At 36.4% G+C, this 24169-nt stretch overlaps 1 protein-coding gene across 3 annotated transcripts in view; it reads right to left on the reverse strand.

The window, feature by feature from the left end:
- The window catches only part of LOC139938087 (homeobox protein cut-like 1), a 39948-nt gene that overhangs the window by 12639 nt on the left and 3140 nt on the right, over positions 1–24169 (reverse strand). For 2 of the 3 annotated variants that reach the window (XM_071933467.1, XM_071933466.1), the window contains exons 2-5: positions 5840–5950; positions 5381–5507; positions 1060–1197; positions 488–611 (exon numbers count right to left, since the gene is read on the reverse strand). In XM_071933467.1, the coding sequence (XP_071789568.1) occupies positions 488–611; positions 1060–1197; positions 5381–5507; positions 5840–5950 (500 nt within the window). Of the gene's footprint in view, positions 1–487; positions 612–1059; positions 1198–4847; positions 4989–5380; positions 5508–5839; positions 5951–24169 lie in introns of those variants that run through there. The other variant, XM_071933468.1, reaches the window with a different exon arrangement.

Below are 24169 nucleotides of genomic sequence, written 5' to 3' on the forward strand. Positions count from 1 at the left end.
TCTATACATACTTTTGACAGGGATTTGAGTCAGGCATAACAAAAAAGACTGAAAATACAATCTTCATTTTAGCAGGTAATGTATACTAAAACGATTTAATGGAGCCTTTGGGAAAAGTATCATCGGTGCTAGAGAAGTGGCTCAAAAAGCAGGATATACTTATATCGGAAGAAAATAGCAAATCAGATACAAAAATGCCTGAAATGTTTCATCCCTGTTCATAGACAGAACTCCATGCTCATTTTCTCTGGCAGATAAAACCTGTCTAAAATTGCCTTTAATGTCTCCTTGTTGGAACTAAGGCAATATATATTTATCTGGTACATGTACAAAGAGCTGCCTCAAATGGCAAAAAGAGTTTGAAATGGAATGTTGAGACTTCTTGATTCGATCTTTTCAAAGAATGTAAACAGAGGCCAAACGTTTTGATGTTTCTAAAAAGCCAAGACTATTAGATTCCATGTATAATTCTTCCGTAATAACTCACCTCTCCTTTTCTATAAATTCTCGTTGTAATTCTTTCTCTTTCTCTTTGGCTCTGCTTTGGGCAGTCGTCTCCAATCGCTCCTCATAATCACGAAGCTTCTCCCTAAGGTTCTTGATTGTCACCTCTGAAAATAGGTTCACAAGTGAATACAGGTGAGCAAGACAAGAATGACTTGGGGCTTAAGACGGGGTTGTAAGACAGTAGAGGAATATACTCTTGTGATTCTTATTACTCTCTCTTTACCTTGGTCACGACTTAGTCATCTAATGTTGGCTTTTGTTCTCTGAATAAGTCAAAACAGCTTATTAAAGTAGGAGCAGCAACACTTGCAAATTCTGCATTTTCCAGAATCTAAAATCCCTGTGAGCATTTTCTTTAACATCCACATGTCGAGAATGAAACCTTTTTTTATGCTTTTAAATATTGATGTAAACAAAAAGTAAATGTATCGTAAGACATCAGCATAACTCTCTACATGGATTTTCATCCATCCCCACTTTTCCACTTAAAGCAACCCCACCCCATCTTTCCATCCCCTTTATGTTCTCCAGGCAATAACTGCTGTTCATTACCTTGATTCTTAACCTCAGCAAATTCTTGATTATATTCATCCAGAGTCTCCCTTAGCTTTTGATTCTCGACCTCTAGGTCTAGTGCCTTCTGGGCTCGTTTCTGCATGCTAAGACTATGCTCCAGGACTGGTACAGGATCTATCAAAGAAACATCAAGAGTAAGAGAATTATTACACTGCTTGGTTTAATCATTAATCAAACTATATAGCCCAGCTTAAAGGGTGTTTACCTCACATCAGGAGAAACTTGTACAAACTTGTTGCATTTATAAGCACATTACATCTCTAAACTTCATACCACAATGTGACAATAAATGACATCAGATTTATAGCCATATTTTTAAAAAGATCATAAATGTAACGATTAAATAAATTAAATGTAGAAAATTATGTATTCCAGCCCAAAAAAACTATTCGTCTGTTCAATTCTGAAAAAATCAACTGAACATAATGAAGCTCATTCACAGTTGAATAGGAGCAACAAAAAGACTGTCCGGTAATAAAAGTACCTGTGTATGGAACATTAACCAACTCCAAACATTATCAATTTCATCTTTTTCTCATCTGGAATAAAATCTTACTATTACAACCTTAATATGCCTTTATATCATTTGGTAATTTCAATTTCATAAGACAAGACTGATTTATTGACTCACAGCGTTGCAGACAAATCAATACAACTCAACAAAGTATATTTCAATATATTGCAATAGTTAGAGAGAAACAGCTGGTCAATAGAATAATGCCTAATTATACAGGCAGCTGTTTGCAATCAGTTAATTGATCAATTCTGACCAACAGCATGAACAGTATAAGAAAACACACAAAATGCACAATGGTTCTATAGCACGAACAGTATTGGGAACACACAATTATGCACAATGGTTCTACAGCATGAACAGTATAAGAAAACACACAAAATGCATAATGGTTCTACAGCATGAACAGTATAAGAAAACACACAAAATGCGCAATGGTTCTACAGCATGAACAGTATAAGAAAACACACAAAATGCATAATGGTTCTACAGCATGAACAGTATAAGAAAACACACAAAATGCGCAATGGTTCTACAGCACGAACAGTATTGGGAAAATACAATTAAGCACAATGGTTCTACCAATAATTGACAACTATTCATAGTGTGTGTATGTACTTTACACTATGCATTAAATATATACAGCAAGACTTCAAACACCGAAATAAACACAGGATTGTATTTTAACAAAATACCAACATTCCTTCAAAAGGCTATACATAACAAATGTGGTTAACGTTTTATAGTTAAGTTTGATTTTAGTCCAAATTCTGGTGAGGATCTGAAAGAGACAAATTCTCTAATATCCAATCTGACTCTGACTCACAGAATGACACTAGCTAGTACTGGAAATGCACTGATTGTTAGGTTTTAACATTATCTCATCTGTTGTCCACTTTAAGGAAACATCTATAACTGTTGTACACGTATGATGTAATCTGGACAGGTTAAAGGAATGCAGTTGTTGTCTAAAGTTACCACTGCTGCTGTATGCAGACTTGACCATTACAAGAGATACACAAGCACACTGTATCAAGTGTGGTTTAAAAACAACCATGATGTGAAACCGCAGCAAATCCAGTAAGAAGAAACTTGATCAGAATATTAGGTTGTATATGAATATAAGCTTCATGTACAATGATGGCATCATGTTCTGAAATCAATCTTGTTGTCCTAAGGTGCTAATATTTGGAGCTAATTATTTCCCAAAAGAAATCTCAATATGGTGAAATTATGCAAAATCCTGGTGAAACTTCAGCTTATTGTTTGTTAATTATTTAAAATGTTAGTATAGTACATGTTTCACATGAAATTATTTATAAATCATAAACCTAGAGTACGACTGGAAGCCAATTATATTTTCTTAAAAAAAAACTGTTCAAATTATTTTAACCTTATTTGCACAAAACAGATGCATCTGTTTCAGATTAATGTGTTGTTCATTGCACGTACATGTAGCTGTATAGATGTACGTGTAGAGTGTACCCTCAATGACATACTTTATTTCACCCTTTCCACAAGGTGTTGCTACTTAATGAATTTTTTTTAAATTTCTAATCAATATTCTGCAATTGTTTGACTGTTACAAAACTACTCAACCTATTCAACTTTAAATCAATATTTGAATTGAAAACATTGAATTCTCATCCAATGTGGATGCCCTAATCCATCAGTCAGCAAAAAGCACTGACAACTTCCAATATTGATTCTTTTACAAAACAATAATCAATAAGAGACAACACTCAACTTTGCAAGCTGCAGGTTTCTATCTTCCCTTATCCATGGATTGAAAGATTGATTTTTGTTTTATTTTCCCTGTACACAGACAATACCATTTCATTCTCACTTATACAATCAATCCAACTTGCAATATTGATTGATAGATTTTGTTCATTCAATATGTTAATCATCAGTATTGACTATTGGGAAGTAATGATCAATACAGAGCAGGCTGGAACCAATACTGTATGAGCAGATTATTGATTATTCCCTAGGTACGGTTTAATCAATACTGCAATAAAAGATGGAAGGTTGCTTCTAGCACAGCCAGGATTAAATCATCTTTCAAAATAAACATGTACTGTTGCTGTGGTGCCCTTTGCAAAGCTCCAATACAAATTTAAGTTTTCCTCATAGAATGCCCCTTACCAAAGGGAAAATGCTTTCCCTCTTCAAGAGCAAAGTGCAAGGCCTGTCTGTAATAAGTAATGAAACCTTTTTTGTTGTATACACACTCATTGTCTACATGTATAAAAGATGTTTGTTGTATTTGGTGCTATTCCTGTGTTATACCATTGTCAAGCATTGGTCAAATCATCTTTATTAGATGCAAGTAATTAAAAACTAAATCTAGCAAATTACACATTCCTCTACATTACTGATATTGCCTTCTGATTCATTCATTCATTAGGAAAACAAATTGATACAACTCACACACAATCATGCAAGCAACCTTAATGTGTAAAAAAGTAACTACATACTGTAAATCTCTTTTTGGAGGAGTGTTGGCTCTGAAAAGAGCCAGTGTGGTGTTAACGTTTCACACAATTCACTCTGCTCATCTTCAGGAGAATTACAATTATTGTAATTGATGCAGTTTATGGGGTTCTTCCGTTCACTAAGCTCACACTGTTAAAACATACCACAGTTTTACCTAAAACAATTTTGCACATCAAATCTTTTCACAGAATTTCAATTTATACCAAGAAGCTAAAACCCCAAATTGATTTCTGTGCGCCAAGGGCCTATCCTGCAACCCTATACAATGTTTCCAAGGCCCAAACCAATTCCCCACCCCAAATGATTATTTTTTATATGCACCAGAGAAGAACACAATGTAAGCAGTTGTGTGTGAAATCCAATTACTAGGCAGGATCACATTCAATCTATATGGATCCACACATTAGCCAGTAGCGTTACTGAGTTGATATCCCCATTGCAAAACCACAATCTCAATTTTGTTCGATGAATAACACGTTCCAAATGGTTTGATGTAAAACATCTTGGCCAGTAGGCTGATCCAAAATGAGAAGTTGCAATAAAAATGTAGGTTTTGAAGGCTGATCCAAAAGGAGTAGTTTCAATAAAAATGTAGGTTTTGGAGGATGAACATGGATCTGCAAAAGCTTTTTCCTCTTTTTCTTCAACTTTCCAAATTTCATAAATGTCTAAGGGAAAGTTGTTTTGTGTTTTGAAACCATCTTCTTTGTTTCCACCATTCACTTATGATGATATCATTCTGAATTATTACCTGGTAGATCAATGAGTTTCTTATACACCGATAAGAAAGAGGCTTCTCTGACACAAACTATCTTCTTAAACTGTTACTATTCTTAATACCTGGTAGATCAATGAGTTTCTTATACACCGATAAGAAAGAGGCTTCCCTGACACAAACTATCTTCTTAAACTGTTACTATTCTTAATACCTGGTAGATCAATGAGTTTCTAATACACAGATAAGAAAGAGGCTTCCCTGACACAAACTATCTTCTTAAACTGTGACTGTTCTTATTACCCGGTAGATCAATGAGTTTCTTATACACTGATAAAAAAGAGGCTTCCCTGACACAAACTATCTTCTTAAATTGTGACTATTCTTATTACCTGGTAGATCAATGAGTTTCTTATACACCGATAAATAAGAGCTTCCCTGACACAAACCATCTTCTTAAACTGTGACTATTCTTAATACCTGGTAGATCAATGAGTTTCTTATACACCGATAAGAAAGAGGCTTCCCTGACACAAACTATCTTCTTAAACTGTGACTATTTTTATTACCTGGTAGATCAATGAGTTTCTTATACACAGATAAGAAAGATGCTTCTGCTGCTTTGCTGCGTTTAGAGAGAGCATCAATCTCAGACTGGAAGAGTTTCAGGAGGGGTGATACAGACTTGCGAATATCCTGTGATTAAACCCAAAATAATGTCAGTATATTAATGATACATGTATATGTAGGTAAAATGCACAACGGAAATGGATATATTTCAGTTGTCATCCATCCCCATAACTTCACTGTGAAACTCAAAGTTTTTTCAAAACTGTTTACCCAAGGAATAAAGCGTTCATCCAAGGAACTTTTATGTAAATATTTTCTTGAGTCCAGGCAAGTTAAGCCATAGAGACCAACTCAACTCTGATGTGATATACAGAGATACAATGTAACAGACCAATAGCAGATATCCAAGCTGCTTTCAAAACGTCATTAAATAATGACTGAACTTGTGTTTTATTTACCTCTGGTGTATTTTTCTTAAATTCCCTGCTCTGTTCCACCAGCTTCTTCCTTGATGAATCACTCTCATCTTGACGACTAGCAAGTTCTGTAGCAGTTGTATCTAGCTCCCTCTGTTGACAGAAATATAACATTCATTATCTTCAAACTCATACTTAAAAACATGCTTGAACCAGACAAAAAGGAACTAGAAACTTTACACATTGAGCTTAAAAAGATAACGTAATATTAAGCTTTTTTAATTTCCATGTGTCATGACAATAAGCAGCTTCTCCCAGATCTGTCGGCAATAAACACACACAACAAACAGTATGGAGGGATTTGTGTTACCTTTTCAAAGATATCAGCCAAATTTATGATTGATACACATCATCAAAACACTGTCTCAATGAGACATCTAATGAAACACATGGCACTCATACTGGACAATATAACATTCTAGTTTTATACCATTCATAGACATCATCATCAAATGTTACTTTTATGTAACTTGACTCCCAAAGTGACAGATATGGTAATGTAAATGATACATGTACCACACGGTACAGATTTGAAGTTACATAATTTTGTAATGTATTTGAAAACAAATACAACATCCGCTATAATGAATGCGTCCTCACCTTTCCATGCATAAATGTAAATGACACAGCAAAGCACACAATCAGAGGGAATAAGTGAACTACCCTACTGTATCAACATTTAACATGTATGATTGGAGAATGCCAATGATGGACGTAATATGCATCGATCTTTTATGAACCTGTAAATATACACATATTTTCCATTTTACATAACACCATACTATCAACTACATGTAGATGAAACCTGCATAAACATATGTGTATTCAAAAATATAGCAGAAAATGCACATTAATAGAGAGATAGATGTGTACACACTTGTAAAAGAAATCATTTATGAATAATCCGTTATTAAAGTCATTTCAGCAACTGTCTCTGAAAAAAAAAAGACACGTACCTCTAAAGACCGTCAAAAATGTACAAAGTTTGTTTTGTAACTTGTTTTCTTTGATCATCATATTACAATGAACATGTATGCAACTGTAAAAATAGTTAGTGGAAGGTACTTAACAAGTCAAGAAGTTCTCTATTCAACCATGACAATGTTGAAGGCATTGAATAACCCTTGAAACCACAAGGACTACAACAAGTAGGAACAGTACCAATGATTCAGACTGTACTGAACTAAAATGCATTATTCACAGAGTGTAAATTAATGAACTCTAGTTCTTCATTCCCTATCCATCATGAGTTTCTCTCAGTTCCATGCATGCTTTGATATTGGTACACTACCTGCTACAGTTCTACCTCCATGCTGCTACAAAGCCAGAGCATGGCCAAATTAACAACTGGAAATTTCCAATAACTCTCACATTAAGGCGCTGCTAATTACTTTAGCACTAGCAGCAATCATAGCTTGATCGGATTATACCAGCCCCATTTGCTGCAATCGTAGGGCAAGGTCAGGCTCACAACCAATACAGACCCTCTGGAGATAAGAAGTAATTTGGACCAAATTTGATCAAAGGTATCAATGTTTTCCATGATAAAATAAACGCTGACTACTGGACTGTCAAGGGACAAGAAGAGTCCAGAATGGCTGAACACAAACTACATCATCACAGTACATTGTACAGTGACTGTAGAATGCATGTGAACTTCAGTGTTCGTGACCATCAGTGAGTATCAATTCATTCATTTCAAGACTTGTCAAGACATCAAACATAGAGAAGAAAACAATCAAAGTGAGCTTTCAAAGTCATTTTGAGAAACCAGTTTAATTTTTTTTTACATGTTTTGAAACAGTACAATTGAATAAGTTGTTGCTTGCACTATTGCAAATTTCCATTGCATTTATTGTTGGTTGAGTGATCATTCAAATACTCTTAAATCCATTTATAATTCCATTATATTTTTTTTTCCCAGTCAAGATCAAACTTGGTCTTGGGTTTTCTATGAGAGTCAAGTACATGTAGCCCGGGTATCATAAGTGTAAAGCTTCACGCTGGTACACTTCAAGAGTTCCTGCTTAATTTCAGTGTGCAGGTATTCCACATTACTCTCTATATGTAGGTGCTTCTTATTGATAAGACAACACAATCCTTACAGCCCTGTAGTAAATCTTAATATCTATGAATCAATAAAGCTCTCACAGTGGCTCTACTGATATTAATAGAACTATGTCTATAGCAGCTGTATCAACAATCCATCTCTCTGACCATCATGTGAATCTACAAAACATAGATTCAATAAATGAAAGCCAGGCAAGTATTGTAATATTGTAACACAGGCCTGTATGCTTTGTTTTTGATAAGGCAAGGGCACCAAGGCATGTTCTCATTGGTAGGAGGGCATCCTATGAGGAAATTGTAATTTCTACTGGAGCATTTCAAGGGCACCAAGGCAATGACCTGAGGGCATGGGGGCAATCACTTCCATTGCCTCTGTGAAGTGTCAGGCCTGGTAACATGAAGATACCATTTTTAGGTGATTGAAGAGGAAGGAAGTACATCATATTCGATAATTCATGCATGGATGATTCCATTTGTAACATATTGAAAGGTGTGTAGAATCTAAAATGATATTTCCCAGTATTTGAGCAATTAGTTTGATCATAGAGCAAGGACCAGAAGAAGTTATGATATTACCATGGGGACTGCAGGGCTCCATTCACAATGAGTTAAGATTGATCTTAACTGTGAATTAATCTACATTGCTTAGCAAGGCCTAATATCACAATACAAATCACCATGGTAATACTGAACCCATCTTAAGATGGCCAGACACATTAATGTTGTTTTTACTTCGAGCAATGTAATTTAGGGGGGCAGTGCTTTCCATGGGAGTTAATTCAAGTATACAACTTACATGTATTCAAGTTATTGTGAGAGGGGAAATGTGTATAATACCAGAGCCTGATCGTTGACCTTGTTCATGAAAAAAAAAATCATAAATGGGATTTAAAATATTTCCTTTATTCTACAGATATGAAGCATAAAACTTGGCAGTAACTGAGTCAGCAACTTGTTTAACAAAAGCAATAAACACACGGTTTTTACTTACAAATTTTCCATCTCAAATCTACAGCACAATTCTCTTGAACATTGTCTGTATTTATTTGTTATTACAATGTACCCATAGTCCAGAATACTGAAGCAGTAACTGATACTACGTAGTACAATGTATGTACTTATTAAAGAATGGCTAAAATTCACTGGCAGGTTTGGTTTCAGGCAATTAAGCACTTTCCAAAGTCCTGATGGAGTAGAATGACAGTAAAATGAACTACCCAAAGCTGGCACAACTCTAGTTGGAGACCACATACAATTCATCACTTTCATTACTGAACCTTCAGTGGTTAATTGCCCTGCCCTACAATGCCCTATGTCATGTGCAGTACTCTCACACCCTGTCTAGCCTGAGAGACAAAACACCACATTCTCAGCTTCACTTTCTCTGTCTCACCATGGAGGTAGGTCTCACCATGGAGGTAGGTCTCACATTGGTCTGGTTGTAAGGTCATGAAAAGAACTTCTGCTCTGGTGTCCAATCATACAGAAAGAAAATAGTGCAGTTTGAATAGAATGCTCTTTATAATTTCAAAAATGATAAGATACATTGTATAGTAGAATAAATGATCAGTTTTGCAAACAAATTGGAGGAATCAACCTATTTTGTAAGTGCCTAGATGTACTGTTCCTTTAAAATTGGAAAACACAATAAAAATGACAAATGCTTTAGTTTAATAACAAATATTGTCAAGTTTGCACGAATGTGTGTCCCTAACAAGTTGCTGACAAACAGAGTTCAGAGTTGCAACCAGGTGTTGAAAAAAAAATTGCAAAATTTTGTGGTGACGTTTTGGACAGTTAACGCAGTAAACCACCCCAACCTCGCAGCCAGAAATAGGGACAAACCTGGACTGATTTGTTACAGTCGCCGGAGGTGAACATACGGAATATGTATGTTTTACTAGTTTGGGGGTCAAACAAACTTTGGGTCGCACAACAAAAGTTTCACTAGCCCAATTGTAACATTATACCAAAAAAAATTATTTTTTGTTGTTTTTTTGGACAACCTTACCCGCTAATTTCTGCCCTTAATAACACCTTTTTTCGTCAACAGCCATTTACATGGGTTTATGATTTGAAGATCGGTTGTATAAAAAACTTATTTTGCATCAAAAATGTTCGGTCAGCAACGCACACTTGGAAATAGCGCGGAGGTAGAAATACATGCACAGATTCTATGTAGGCTGGTAGGGTCCTACCTAAATACTTCCTTGACGTTAACTCGTCAACTCGCTTGGTGCCGTCAACTCGCCGTCAACTCCTCCAATTTGTTTTTAAAACCCACAAAAGAGGCATAGAACTGTAATGTATTAACTTAAGGAGAAGTGTCATAAGTTTTAGGTCACATTTTGGTTTAAAAATTTAAGGGTTTTTTCTCATACAAAAAATTATCTCTCAGCAGAGCAGTCGACCGCCATCTTGCATTTTCACAGGCTTGTACAACACGACAAACGAGTTGATGGGGAGTTGACGGCAATTAGTAAGACCGGGTGTGATTCGCGCGCGATCGCTGACGATACCATGGAGTTTCTCCATGGTTTTAAAATAGCGAATTTGGAAGCATAAATCGGGGAAATATCTGACATTTTTTATCCGATTTATACATTTTAGATTTTGAATCAGATTTTGGGGGTAAAAATAAGAAAATTCGGTTTTCCGATTTAAATCGGAAACCGATTTAAATTGGAAAAGTTGCATCTCTGTGAGTTAATGAACAGTGTACATAATCCTAATACCCGGTGTAAGAAAATTACCGTACAGTAAATTCAAGAATACTGAAATCCAAATTGATTTCACATGAGTGTTTGTTTAAGCAAATTTTGTTTCCTTCACTTCACATATCCATTGGACTTGTCAAAGACTACATAATTTACTAATTTAATTACCGAACATGATGTGGGCCTTACATGTGCTCTCAGTATTGACCCCTTGCACGCGCGTCACACGCAGCAACTGTTTCCACGCTCACCATGTTGGTGGGCAAGTTAGGTTTACGTGTATTAATGCCGCGTCGCCTAAAATGTGCACTTCACTGCATAACGCACAACATACATGTACTCTATACTCTATATATGAAAACGCACAGTGAAATTGCCCACCAGTATGGCGCATTCAAGATTTTTCTGATGATGACGTCAGGTGAAATGGGTCAATAGCACCATCATGAAATTATGAAAAAAGAAAATGTTCAGCTTGCCAAATTGTAAAGGAATTAGACATTGTGTATGTAAGGAGCAATTTAATTTACATGTAAAAAAAGAATATCTTGCAAAGTATCTTTACACTGGAACACAAAAAATAAGTAAAAAATCAACTCTAACACTAAAGAATAAAAAGGAAAGAATGAATAAAATAACAGTTTCTTGTATAATAAACACTTACAAACGTCAATGGAAGAGGAATTTTGAAGAGAAGAAGGAATATTGTTCCAAACTTCATCAAACAAAGATCGTTTAAAACTCTCTACATTTATATTTATTATAATTTTGTCTTAGTTTATTTAAAGGCAGTGGACACTATTGGTAATTGTCAAAGACTAGCCTTCACAGTTGGTGTATCTCAACATATGCATAAAATAACAAACCTGTGAAAGTTTGAGCTCAATCGGTCATCAAAGTTGCAAGATAATAATGAAAGAAGAAAACACCCTTGTCGAACGAAGTTGTGTGCATTTAGATGGTTGATTTCCAGACCTTTAAACTTGAGGTCTCAAAATCAAATTCGTGGAAAATTACTTCTTTCTCCAAAACTATGGCACTTCAGAGGGAGCTGTTTCTCACAATGTTTTTTACCACCAACCTCTCCCCATTACTTGTCACCAAGAAAGGTTTTATGCTAATAATTATTTTGAGTAATTACCAATAGTGTCCACTGCCTTTAAGAAATACATGCTTCACAGGCACAGAAGGCCGATTGAGTTTTATATTTACATCATTAAAGAAAAGTAACAACTATAATGAAACATAAATAGGTTTCAGTTTACATCATGATGATTAATGTTAAATGTACAGAGAGAGGAGAACAGCTTCAAAAGATATCCAACATTTGATAAAAGCTTCCATGATGCACAGGCAGAGGTTTTGTAAGGGACCTACTTTCTTCTTTTAAGTTACTAATGGTGTCACTTTATGGAACTTTATCCCCACTATGCCTAGTGGGTTGCTTTGATTGATTGACTCTATTGAGCTCTTAATGCCATGGTTGGGAGATCTACCCAAGATGGATTTATGAAAGGATCAGGTTAGCATTGGCCCCTCTGGGTTAATGTGTCCCAACACCACACACAACAAGACATGCTCAAATGGAAATTTCCTTGCCCTTTTTACCCAAGAATGAAGTGAAATTTAAGTGAGATCGAAAGACTTACTAAAATGGCACACCCCCTATGGATGTAATGGGTAATCAGGTTCACATATTGAATTCACTTTATAATTGGCACTATGAACCTGTTAGTGGTTAAATGCACTTAACTCTTGACACTCCTAATTGATGGATAAAATGGTCCAATATAACATCAAAAGAACTTAAGAGAGTACAAAAGATCAGCCCTTGTTAAGGAATTGAAATTACTTAAAGAGTACAGGAACACTTTAAGGCTTCTGTACAAAACATGTTTTTCATGACACACAATGATTAACAATGATTAATGTTCAGTCTTCCTATCCTTTGAGTTAATAGAAATTCTTATTGTCACATTAATCATGTCTAAGCAGTGAAATATATCATTAAGATACTATCTAACTATTCGTTCAAACCAACATGACAGTGGTGCCCTTCTTCTCTTTCTATATTACATGTACATCAGAATAGGCGCTACTTTCTGTTGCATCTTTGCATGTTGTTCTACTCAATAATCAGCTTCTCACTATTGGTTATTTTGAAAGTAAAAAAATACAATGACTTGATGCACTTCCTGTAAAGAACTTAAGATTTAATCGAGATCAAGCGACCGCTACTGTACTTGTTTTTAAGCACAAGTTTAAAACTTGCATCGGTAACCTTATTTTTGTTGTCAAATTTATCAAATGAAACTACCATACATTCTCTACCAAGAGTGCAATCACATCCTTAGTGGTTAGTACAATGCCATTAGCTTTTTACTTTGCTTCACCCTGGTGTATGTATGATGGATGGTTATTGGTGAGGACTCTCACAGATATCCCATCAAAACACGTTTGTCATGACATCAACTTATTAGCTACGGTATGTGTCTTGTTATGCTAGGACTATCTCATCAGGGTTTGGCAGATCACTGCTTAAGTAAACTATTTATGACTGCTACTACCAAGGGGCTCACTGCTACCAATGACACAAACTTCCATCTGGGACTGCACCAGACTACTTCTTAGAAAGAGTGCATCCATTTCAATGCTTAACTCATCCTCGGTTGACGACTAACAATACAAGTTTATGTCCTCCCCAAAAAGGACATTATAGCACAAATTATTTTTAAAAATTAAGATGTCACTCTAAAAATAGCTTTCCAATCATAACGAAATACCTGGGGACATCAATATTACTGCATGTATGCACAAAATGTAATGTGTTCAACTAGATCATTTTAAAATTCACAATCATTGTTGCAGTTTCAATTAACACAGACAGCATCAGTAAGAACCGATGTGAAGAGTCATCTACAAATCACATGCAGTATTAGAAAGTGCAGAAGATTGTGTACTAATTGTACTTTGAACAGATCTATAATATCTTTCATTTTGTAGAAGAGTGTAGCTGAGTTCAGGTTTACTGCTCAATCTAACGCTTGAGTTAATCTCATTCATGCTATTTCATCCTATTCATACACTGTGTGAATGTGCTATTTTTTTGTTCATTAGGTGCTTACTCAGGTACAATAAAAGACAGGTACACTGTGTGTAGATTCAGAGAGTCTAGAACTTAGAAGACAGTGCAGTCTTCTCACCTTAGATTACTAATCAGAGTACACCTCCCTTCATCATGTCCTTTGATGCAAGTTATGTTTCACTTCAAAGGTTCAGGGTACAGATGACTTTTCCAATCCAGAAACAAATTATAAATTGAATAATTGATGTGGAATTAATTGGTGTAAATAGTATGCGCTAACAATTTAACATTCTCTATAGAATCTACAAATAGATTCTCATTTCAAAACACGTCAAGATCAACTTTCATAGTTTCCTTGGTTGAATGGATACAATTTGTACAATGTGATGAGGTACACATGATGCACATTGTTCTATCAGCATAAAGAGACATGCTTTGACAGAATTGACCCTCTGTTAGCTTTGCAGCTACATCTACATGTATTGTATATTGAACTTGAAGTACAGTATAATTATGTTCATTTTAATTGAGGGAAGTTTAGAATAATCAAGCCATTAGTTAAATTGTAGTTTGATGATAGATCTACAATCCTGCTAATAAATGAGTTAGTGTTAAGCATTGTGACTACTAGTACTACATCCAATATAAAGATTATCAATAGTATTAATTGATAAGTGGACTGCCCAGCTACCACTCAGCCCAAGTTCAATCCTGCTATCCAGCTCCTGGTTCAATTTCCCAATTCAGCTAGGGACAGAGTTTCAATCAATACTCCCACCACCACAGAGCTCTGGACGATCGAGGCTTGTCGGGCAAAAGCAAACGTCCCTTGGTTTCAAGCCCGTCAGCTTCCATCGATCTTGTTAATCAATAGATTCAATAACCTCGGCAGAAATTGAAAGCCTCTTCCAATGCAGCGGACTGAGTCCAGGGGAGCCGGGGGGCCCTCACGGCAGCTGAAACACCGCTACGCGCACGCACACATAGACTTGGCTTTCTCAATTATCGGAACACGTCACCTATAAAATTTCCGAGCCAAATATGCACCTGCTTTGACACTTGGACTCTCGCGGGATGCATCGGGAAACAGAGGGAAAGAAGAACTGATGAGATATTGATCTGTGTTGTTTTGAGGAGCCGACCGCTTCTAACTTATTGGTTTACGGTTAAGGGGGAGTGGGAAAGGAGAAAGACTGAGTGTTCAACTTCAACTGAGTCATCTATGTACTGTTGCAAAGAGCATTGAATGAGCTAAACTGTAAAAGAAACAAATGTTTCATTTATTGACACCAAAACAATACACAGTGTTCATTATCATTATTGTTGCATCATAGAAATTAAACATAATGTACCTGGAGCTTCATCTAATGAAGATCCTGATGAATCAAGGATGAATTTTCCAGGAATATATTGGGTGAGGTGGGGCTTGATACTTTTTTTTCTATATGTACTTAATTTACTAAATTACTTAACAAATTATACATAATTATGTACTGGGCCCGATCGGTACTTCATGAAAACTGGTAGGCATTGTCTCCATTCTCCTGGTTATTGCCTTGATGCCCTTTGAAATTGTTCCAATTGAAACTAACACAAAATAGGCCCTATCTGACAAGCCAATGAATATGACTGCGAGGTTAGCATCAACTGGCCTTCTTCTGTGTGCATGATATTGTTTTTATTGCTTGCCCATCCTTAAAGACAATAGTCTCTTAACAAACTGCACCATGTTTTTTTTTTTACCAGCCACCCACACATCAGACCAGCATCAAAACTCAACTTACTTGTCTATTGTGAGAATGGAAGCCCTATTTCCCCTTACCCAATACTAATCAATATATTGCATTGTTGGCTTGCCTCTACACGACAATGACTCTGGGTAAAGGCCTGCTTTCACTCTGTGTGTCAGGCAATATTGCAGTTGCTTGAAATTGATTACACCAATGACGGAAGTTAACGCATCACCAGGCCCTTACTCATTAGCAGAAAGCAATAAAGGCAACAATGAAATGCACCAGCGCTCCAACTGATGTGTGATCAAAAAACGAGGGAATAACAAATTAACAATTTTACATGTACAGTGGGCTGCACCATTGCTTGCTTAAAGGAAAAGGTATTGTATTAAATTGCTTTCATGGAATTGATTTCATCAGTGCTTCATCAAAACACAATAATAATTTGTGAGGTCATCAAGAAAACAACACAGAAAACACTCAGAGTTGTTAGGTTTGGTTTTAGTTCCCTAAAAGGAACAATGTTGTTGTGTATTTTGACACAAAATGTAGGTTTTGATCCTTGTTTTCTTAGTTTTACAGCCATTTATTAAAAATGATTTCTCCATTCATTGGTTTATAAGTGAACCAATTTCAAAGAGGTAAAAAATCACGTTTTCATTTCTGTGTAATTAAAGTGGCGATGGATTTCTCGCTTGAGAAACCTTGGTAAACCTTTACCACACACAAATAAAATGCTTTCCCAGTTTGAAAAATTTACAACAGGGCGTATTTATTATTACTGGAATATTAACCTTGACAAATAAAGAAAAAGAGAAATGGATATTTATGACAATTTCACTACTTAATGCAGACATTATTAACATAATGGCTCAGTAGTTCGTGATGGAAGAATAGATGATTGAAATTGGGTCACAAACAGAAAATGCATCCACGGCATGAAAAAAAAAGGAGGAAATTTAGTGATTATTATGATTTTGAGGCCCGTGTGTAGCCCGAGGGAGTTGGTTAGTGCGTGCGCCATTCAATGATTGAATGGACCGATGTACCACCCCTACAGCCGTACGAATCAATACCGTATGAGACCGGGGCAATATTGAAAGGTTAATGGATGGACGTAATTGATGTGATGGCTCCTTCTCTAATCAATATGACAAATGCACTGCGCCCCATGTTCAATGCGGGTTCCATGGACTTTTTACTCTTCTTTCTTCATTTCTCATCAACACAAGGAGGATGCACTCACACTCCGCTGCAGTGTTCTCCTGCAGATGGTTTATTGTGATTTAATGAAGCTTGACTTCTTTAGATGAATAGCAAGTAACTTCCTACCTCCCATCCTAAACACACTCACAAATAAAAGAACTGAACATCTATCCAACAAAAATAGGAAAACAAAGTTTTCTTCTCGCTCTCTAGTCTTGAGTCGGCAAACAAAAAAAGCAGATCCAAACTTGATGGCACTGTTTTTTCAATGAAAACTGCATCACAGCTGTTATGTACCCAAAACGTATAAAGTTACAATACAAGAAATCAGTTAAGAAATCAAACTTATAAACACTAATCAGCATTTTTCTATTTTAAGCCTATGTTCCTAAATTTAGCCCCAATTGTTTAACTTAAATTTTAAGATGTCGTCTTCATATTTACCGCTGATTATAAATTTATTTTTCTGATGTAAAAACAAAACAGTTTTTGTCATAATTTTATGACCACACAGGCTTTTTATGACAAACTATATTGAATTTCAGCTATTAACTTGGTGCTAACTGCAGGGTTGCAAGAGAAGTTTACAAAACAATTTAACATAACATGTGCACATTATTACACGTGCACATTATTACATGTAGCCACTAGCTACTAGCATACTTAGGCCGTGTCCGAAACGGCGACTTCGGCTACAGCTACGGTTAGATCGTGCACGTCTGCTATTCTTCAACACTGGTAGACGCGCTGATCTAGACGTAGCTGTAGCCGAAGTCGCCGTTTCGGACACGGCCTTATACTTTGCATGTTGATTATTTAAAGTCATTGAGTAGCCATGAAATATTCAGTTGATAATAATCTATGCATCAATGTTTGGATAATTGATGCAACACGCTTAGTGTATAAGTAATTGCCATATACCGTTTCTCTAAATTGGATTTTAATTCTGTTTCCACCTTCAGAAGCTCATGAATCTATGTACTACGTACTTGTATTCATCAGGAAGGACACTACATTGTAGTTGACACTTTCCTGTACACACCATGCATCCTGACCATTATAAACATTGAATAGCATGATGTACATTCTAAACTCAGCCGATAATTGATAGAAAGACCTTGTTAATAAGAGAATGTTTTCCAACGCAAACGGTTCATTTGTACATGTATAAAATTTGTTTGTAACCTTAAGTTTTTCTTTAGTTTCCATTCCATCATGTAAACAAGAAATCACAATCTTTAAGATTGAGCTTTGGTAAGCATCGTGTTATGATACTTCTAAAGAAAGTTTGACATAAGATTCTCAAATGGCCAGCAGTTAATGCTTACAGTAGATTTGTTGTAGAACAAACAAATATATTTCCAGTATTTGTTGAAATGCTCCTAGTGTAATAATGCAACCATACACAATACATTAAAGTCACCTGGAAGTGGCATTTTGTCAAATTAAGCTTTTGTCACTAATTTGATGAGTGTAATGTGAATAAACAGTTAACTAAGGTTCTACAAAATTAGTTCTTATCTTATTTACAAATTTAAGAGTAGGCCCCGACCCGAGAGGGCGCTGTTCTTGACGTCAATCGAGGCGCAATACTTGAAGAGAAAATGCTGCAAAGCGCTGAAAAAGACGTCGGACCGGACCACTAGGCACTATTGCTCTTGTGAGTCTGACCAGACATGCAGACTAACTCCATCTTTAGTTGTTTTGCTGCATCCAGCAGCAATACACTTGGTCGGCATTGCCGGAAAAATGCAAGAATTTTTTTTTTCGAAACGTGCAAACTCACGACTAGGACTTGCATGTCCTTTGCATGTGTGTTTACTCTACGCATCAAGGCAGAGTTTGCCTCGATTGACGTCACAAAAGGGGTAGGCGGAGTCAACCCCCCCAACCAACTTGATCTATTTTTTAAACATATTAATCGTGACAAACAATTACTAAAACAAATGTTTATTGTTACTAAACATATACTCTTATGTTTGAAAAAATAACAATTCTATTTCCAGGTGACTTTAATATTGTGTGGCTAAGGTTTAAACCAGAAGAGTACATCCTTCAGAAACACAAGTTAATATTTTTAAAATATTTATTTGGACTTATTTCGAATCAATTAAAATCAGTTATTACACTTTAAAAAATAAGTACCCAGTATCTGACTGCCTAGTTACAAATTGGAGAAGCAATAGGCCGTAATGGCTGTTACAAAATATGAGGTATCTGTGAACAAACTGGAATATATTATATCATCTTCAAATACAAATTCATAGCCACCTCTAGTACACTGTATGTACACATAGTTATTTCAATACCTTCATGATCACTCCTAATTACTATTCAAAACACCTTTCTGCTTTCAGATATTTCTCAGCTTTCATTTTCCAAAACCTATCACTGCCCTCCGAAAAATTAATAACAAAATGCCCAGGAGACACAAAGTAATTAAAACAATTCATTGTTATCAAACAGCAATCCACCTCAGCAATGCATCATCAATAATGGAGTCCACAAAGCAAGCATTCTTTCATAATATCTCCCTGAAGTCAAACCCGCCCGTTTCGTTCTGGATCATTCATGGCGTAGATAATAACAAGCAATAGCGATTTTTAATGACAGTACAGTTGAGAAGTGGAATCATTCACTCTTGCCGGGCCGGCATTAATTAGCTCCCAGGAGAATGAACATCACAACCACGAGAGAAAATATGGAAGAAGGTGAGAGCATGGAGAGGGAGAGAGAAGGGAAGATGGTATAAAATTATTTTCTAATTTTCTTCCAACAGTGTGTGTGTGTTTAGACCTGCTTCTGTGGACAAATACATTCGTGGTTTCACTCAATCATTCATGGCCCAACTCCCCTGCGAGGTTACCGTACTTCAATGCCCAGCTTCATCACTCCATCAGGGATACTACTCACATCAGGGATACACTACTCACCAATATTGTAATAAATAATTTCAATGGGGTGTCAAAAGCTAAATGAAGTTTCCAGATATTATTCGTTCAAGATGCGACTATGAAACGGGTTTTGTTTTACTAAGTAAGTATGAATGATCAATAACAGGAGACAATGTAACGTATAAAGGAATGAAAAGTCATGAATAAGGGGATGTTCCTAAATGTGTAGGCCCCCTATGCAAGTAAAACAATTTTTCAATATTTTCAAGGAAATTTTCCTTACATGAAACTGACTGGGTTTTTTGTGCTCCAATTGAAATATGAACTTTTCCTTTATGTTACTCTTACTCTAGGCTGATGAATGAGCACAAAGCAGGGATGTTGTAATGTGCGTTCAGTTTGTACAAACAGCGTATCATGTAGTACCCAAATACCCTCACTGAGTAAGAGTCATGTTTATTTGGACGACGACGACAGTACGCAACTGAACTCATCGTGAGGCAGTTGAGTACATCCCTGTACTTCACTCACTATAAGATGGTCCAATAAAACTTACTTTATAGTAAGGTCTTCACCAAGATTGGCTGCCCCTTCAAAATAGGTAAAGGACAGTATCAGGTTTTAAAGTGAAAACCAAATATAAACACAATAATTTGTCTTATTTATCATATCAGACCATACAAAATATACTCAATACATTCATCAGAATACATCAAGGCAAAGCAACCAAGCATCTTACTTCACTTAACATTGCTCCAACAAGGTTAAGTAAGTACATACTCACCAAACTCTAAATTGCACTTAACCAATCTCTGAACTAGATACAAAGAACTTTCTAGTAATATCGACTCCTTTTAATTAAAACCACCAATTTCAAGATGATCCTCTCAGCATAGAATGCATTAAACCTATGGATATTAAGATGAGCCCAAATCAATATCAAGAAAGCCATGGTCTGAGATCAATATCATATGATACAGGCTTCCTATTTATTCAGACAGGCGTATGGGCCAGCCACAACGGTGAAAGGAAATTAATGTTATCGACAAGACAGGACCAGGCAACCGTGCAAATGAAGTTAAGATGAGTTGCAGCCGCGGCTTGCTCTACGCCAAAGGGATACACAGGAAATTGAGAAGATTTGAGCCTTGCAGCTTTTACAGAATAAGAAAGAATGAGTGAGATGGGGGAACAATGAGGCTTCTGGATTCATGAGGTTTATATGGAAAACGACCATCTCAATTTCCTGCAAGCCACTTTTTTATGACTGTTGAAAATGTTTTCAAATAATGAGTGTGAAGCTATTAATGTAAGTTGTTTATTGTCCTGGCTGGAGATGTGAAACATGAACATCAATTTATTTACGTTGAGAAGGATTGATTTCCTTAACTTATTTACTTGACAAACACTTTGTAATTTAGAGGTTTGTGTTCCCCGTATCCTAAGCAGCTATTCAGCTCATCACCAGTGGTTCTTCCCATGCACAACCAAGCGAACATGTACGTGTATAAGGATGAACGCGCAAATTGCGTGCCAATAATTAGGTCCAAATATCGACCGACACAAAATATATGATTAAGGATTTTATTCTATAATTTTCCTTTTCAAAAAAACAATCAAGAAAATAGCCTTGCTCAAGGCAATCGCATTATTCGCTCCGAAAAGACGCCGCTGTAAACCCACCCGTATACCCTGTGCGTGGTGTGTGCGATCACACCGCATGACCCACCCGTATACACACTGTCACATCATACGACCACTGTGCCAGAAGTCATCCGCACTCGTACCACTAACCGCATGCGAAGGCCGTCAGGCCGACAGCCTTGTCGGGTCTGTAACTTCCGGGTTTAATGTGTTGTATTGAAAAATTTCCACAAGTGAAAAAATCTGGGGGGGGGCTCTCGGATATGCTAGTATGCAGCCCATGAATATGTATAATCTTTCGTCAGACCTACATGTATCAGACAACACAGGGTGTGAGGCAAATGAATTATTCATTTTGACGTCCAATCACGCACTTCCCTTATCACGACCTTTGGACCCTTCATGCGTCCGTGGTTGTGGTGTGTGATGTAAACATGTCTCGTCTTTCGCGGGCATTATGGTAATGAGCTGACCGTGGGAACTTTTCGCTTAATATAGTAATGAGGTCAGTGGCTTCAACACAGACCCTACAAGGCCGTCGGCCTGACGGCCTCCGCATGCAGATAGTGTACGGGGGCATCGTGTCATGTGATGTTATGCACAGTGAATACGGGTGGGGTTTTAAACAGCGGTGGTCTTTTTTTCGGAGTGAATAATTCGACTGCCTTGAGCAAGGCTATTAAGAGAAAAAAACAAATTGTGTAAATTGTTTACATGTAAAATGCTCCAGGTTTCATGTGCTTTTGAAACCAAGATAAATACCAAATAGAAAACATTGCGAAGACCTTACATTTCAAGTCGGCATGCTTTGGCCAAACATCCACAAATGTTTTGTAAAATCCTGAGGAGCAAGAACCATAATCATCTATTACAAGAATCACACATTGAACCATTATTCAATTCTGTCTTAAAAAGTCAACTGATTTTCCATCTTCAAACCTCACATAGAATTACCTGTTCAATGAAAAGGTTAATCCTAACTACTTAATGAGAGATTGATCAAATCTTGACCAGAGTTATGCTGACTAAGTTGAAATATTGTGAAAATCAGCACTTCTGAGTAGTATAAACCAATACTGTATCATAAAGCTGTATGCAAGGCCATGGTCGAACTCTACTGATCAAGCTAACTACATCAAGATATTCATGGTTTGCACAGATACCAAACAATGACTGTGTCTGGCACAACAGATCACATCAAGAGAAAAGAACTCACTAATCTGATTCCAGTCAGCTTATTAAAATAAGGTTGCTTCTAATTCATTTCCCCTCTCACTCATATTAAAAAGCAGGCGGCTAATCAATCATTCTACGAGACTTACCGGTAATAACTAGATTTCCTTGTGTAGGTACGGCGCAAACACAGTTATCAATAGCAGTAGGCTGGGCACAATGCCTTCTCGTCAATACCCAACTCGATAATGCACTATTTTAAATTAGAATGATTGAGATGTATGTACATCGTATCATCTCCAGACATTGTAATGAAAACAAATTTTAAATCCAAAACTAATCAGATTCAAAATGTTTCATTGAAGACAATCTGGTGATAAAGAACACACCAAGTAGCTACCAACATTTATTTCATTACAGTTTGTTCAAACCCATCGATCCTTACAACTCGCAATTTGTTTTGCCTGAATGGCCTCTCTGTATTAATTGTTCGTTGGGCCTTGATCAAAATGGGGCATTTTCATACATCATCAGCACATTTTGGGTCTATTAAAATAACCTTTTAATTAAATACTAATAAAAACTAGTTTCTTATCTACAGGTCTCTCAAAGCACTTATCATTATTATTTATTTTCAGACAAAATTGGTCAAACCCCATTCTCTCACTCTCAGCAAAAAGTGCCTTAAACAAATACAACAATACAACACAACAACCAAAAATTGGCTTAACTCCCCATCCAAAGGACAAAGCAGCCAAGACACAAGTGTCCAGACCGGAAATTGAACCCACACTCTACTGATCAGACTCACCAGAGCTTGTGTCCAGTGCACTCATTATTTCTATTTCTGTTTCAAAACAATTATGTAACTTATCAGGTCTCATTTCAAGTGGACTTCCTAAACACAGACAATGATTAAACATAGAAACAATTCTCTGGAGAATCAGTGCTGTCACCAGGCAGTGGTCTTTAAGGATTAAATTACCCAATTATTTATTTTACTCGATTAAGTATACAGTATTGCTTTCACAAAATCATGACTAAACATAGCATTTGCAAGAAAAGTCCATCTAGTGGCACTGAGGGGAGGTGACTGTACATTGTATTCTATTCATCATTACAGTGCTTAGAATTTGACTTTGTTCAGTGAACAGTGGTAAACCTGTCATGCATCAATCTCAATGTTAATCAGTACTAACCCTCCTCTGCAAAGTGCAAATATCAATGATACACCTAGGTTGTGTTATAAGGATATTACCCCACAGTCTATATGTTTTAGAAAAGGTTTGTTTGCTATTTTGTAGGGACATCCCAACATTGCCAGCAAGATGCATTTCATTAAGGTTTCTTCAAAATCTATTTATGCATGACTTATTTGACAGTGAACAGCCTGTACATTTGTACAGTGTACGCCCATGAACCTTGTAATGGTGCATAGAAATTGGCCATATCACACCACTTTCTACCCAGCACTACAAAACGATCTTGCTTGCTATTGACTTAAGTGGACTATTTTACCAGTCAATGGATTCAATTATAAAACACATACTGGTTACCAAAGTCAAACAAAACTTAGCCATGATCAAGACATGCCGAGATTGTGGATTAAACGTAACTGCCGTCGTCGCATGTCCTGCTTCGAGACTCCCAACACACCCCACACTCACTTTGTAGATCCACACTACGAGTAATCTTGTGCTATAGAAACTGTACATTTTGATCAAAATGATATCCATGAAATTAATTCAAATGACTGTATAAAATAACTTTGAAGTAGATTGGTCAGGTCT

This window comes from Asterias amurensis, chromosome 6 (assembly GCF_032118995.1).
Source record: "Asterias amurensis chromosome 6, ASM3211899v1".
Lineage (NCBI taxonomy): Eukaryota > Metazoa > Echinodermata > Asteroidea > Forcipulatida > Asteriidae > Asterias > Asterias amurensis.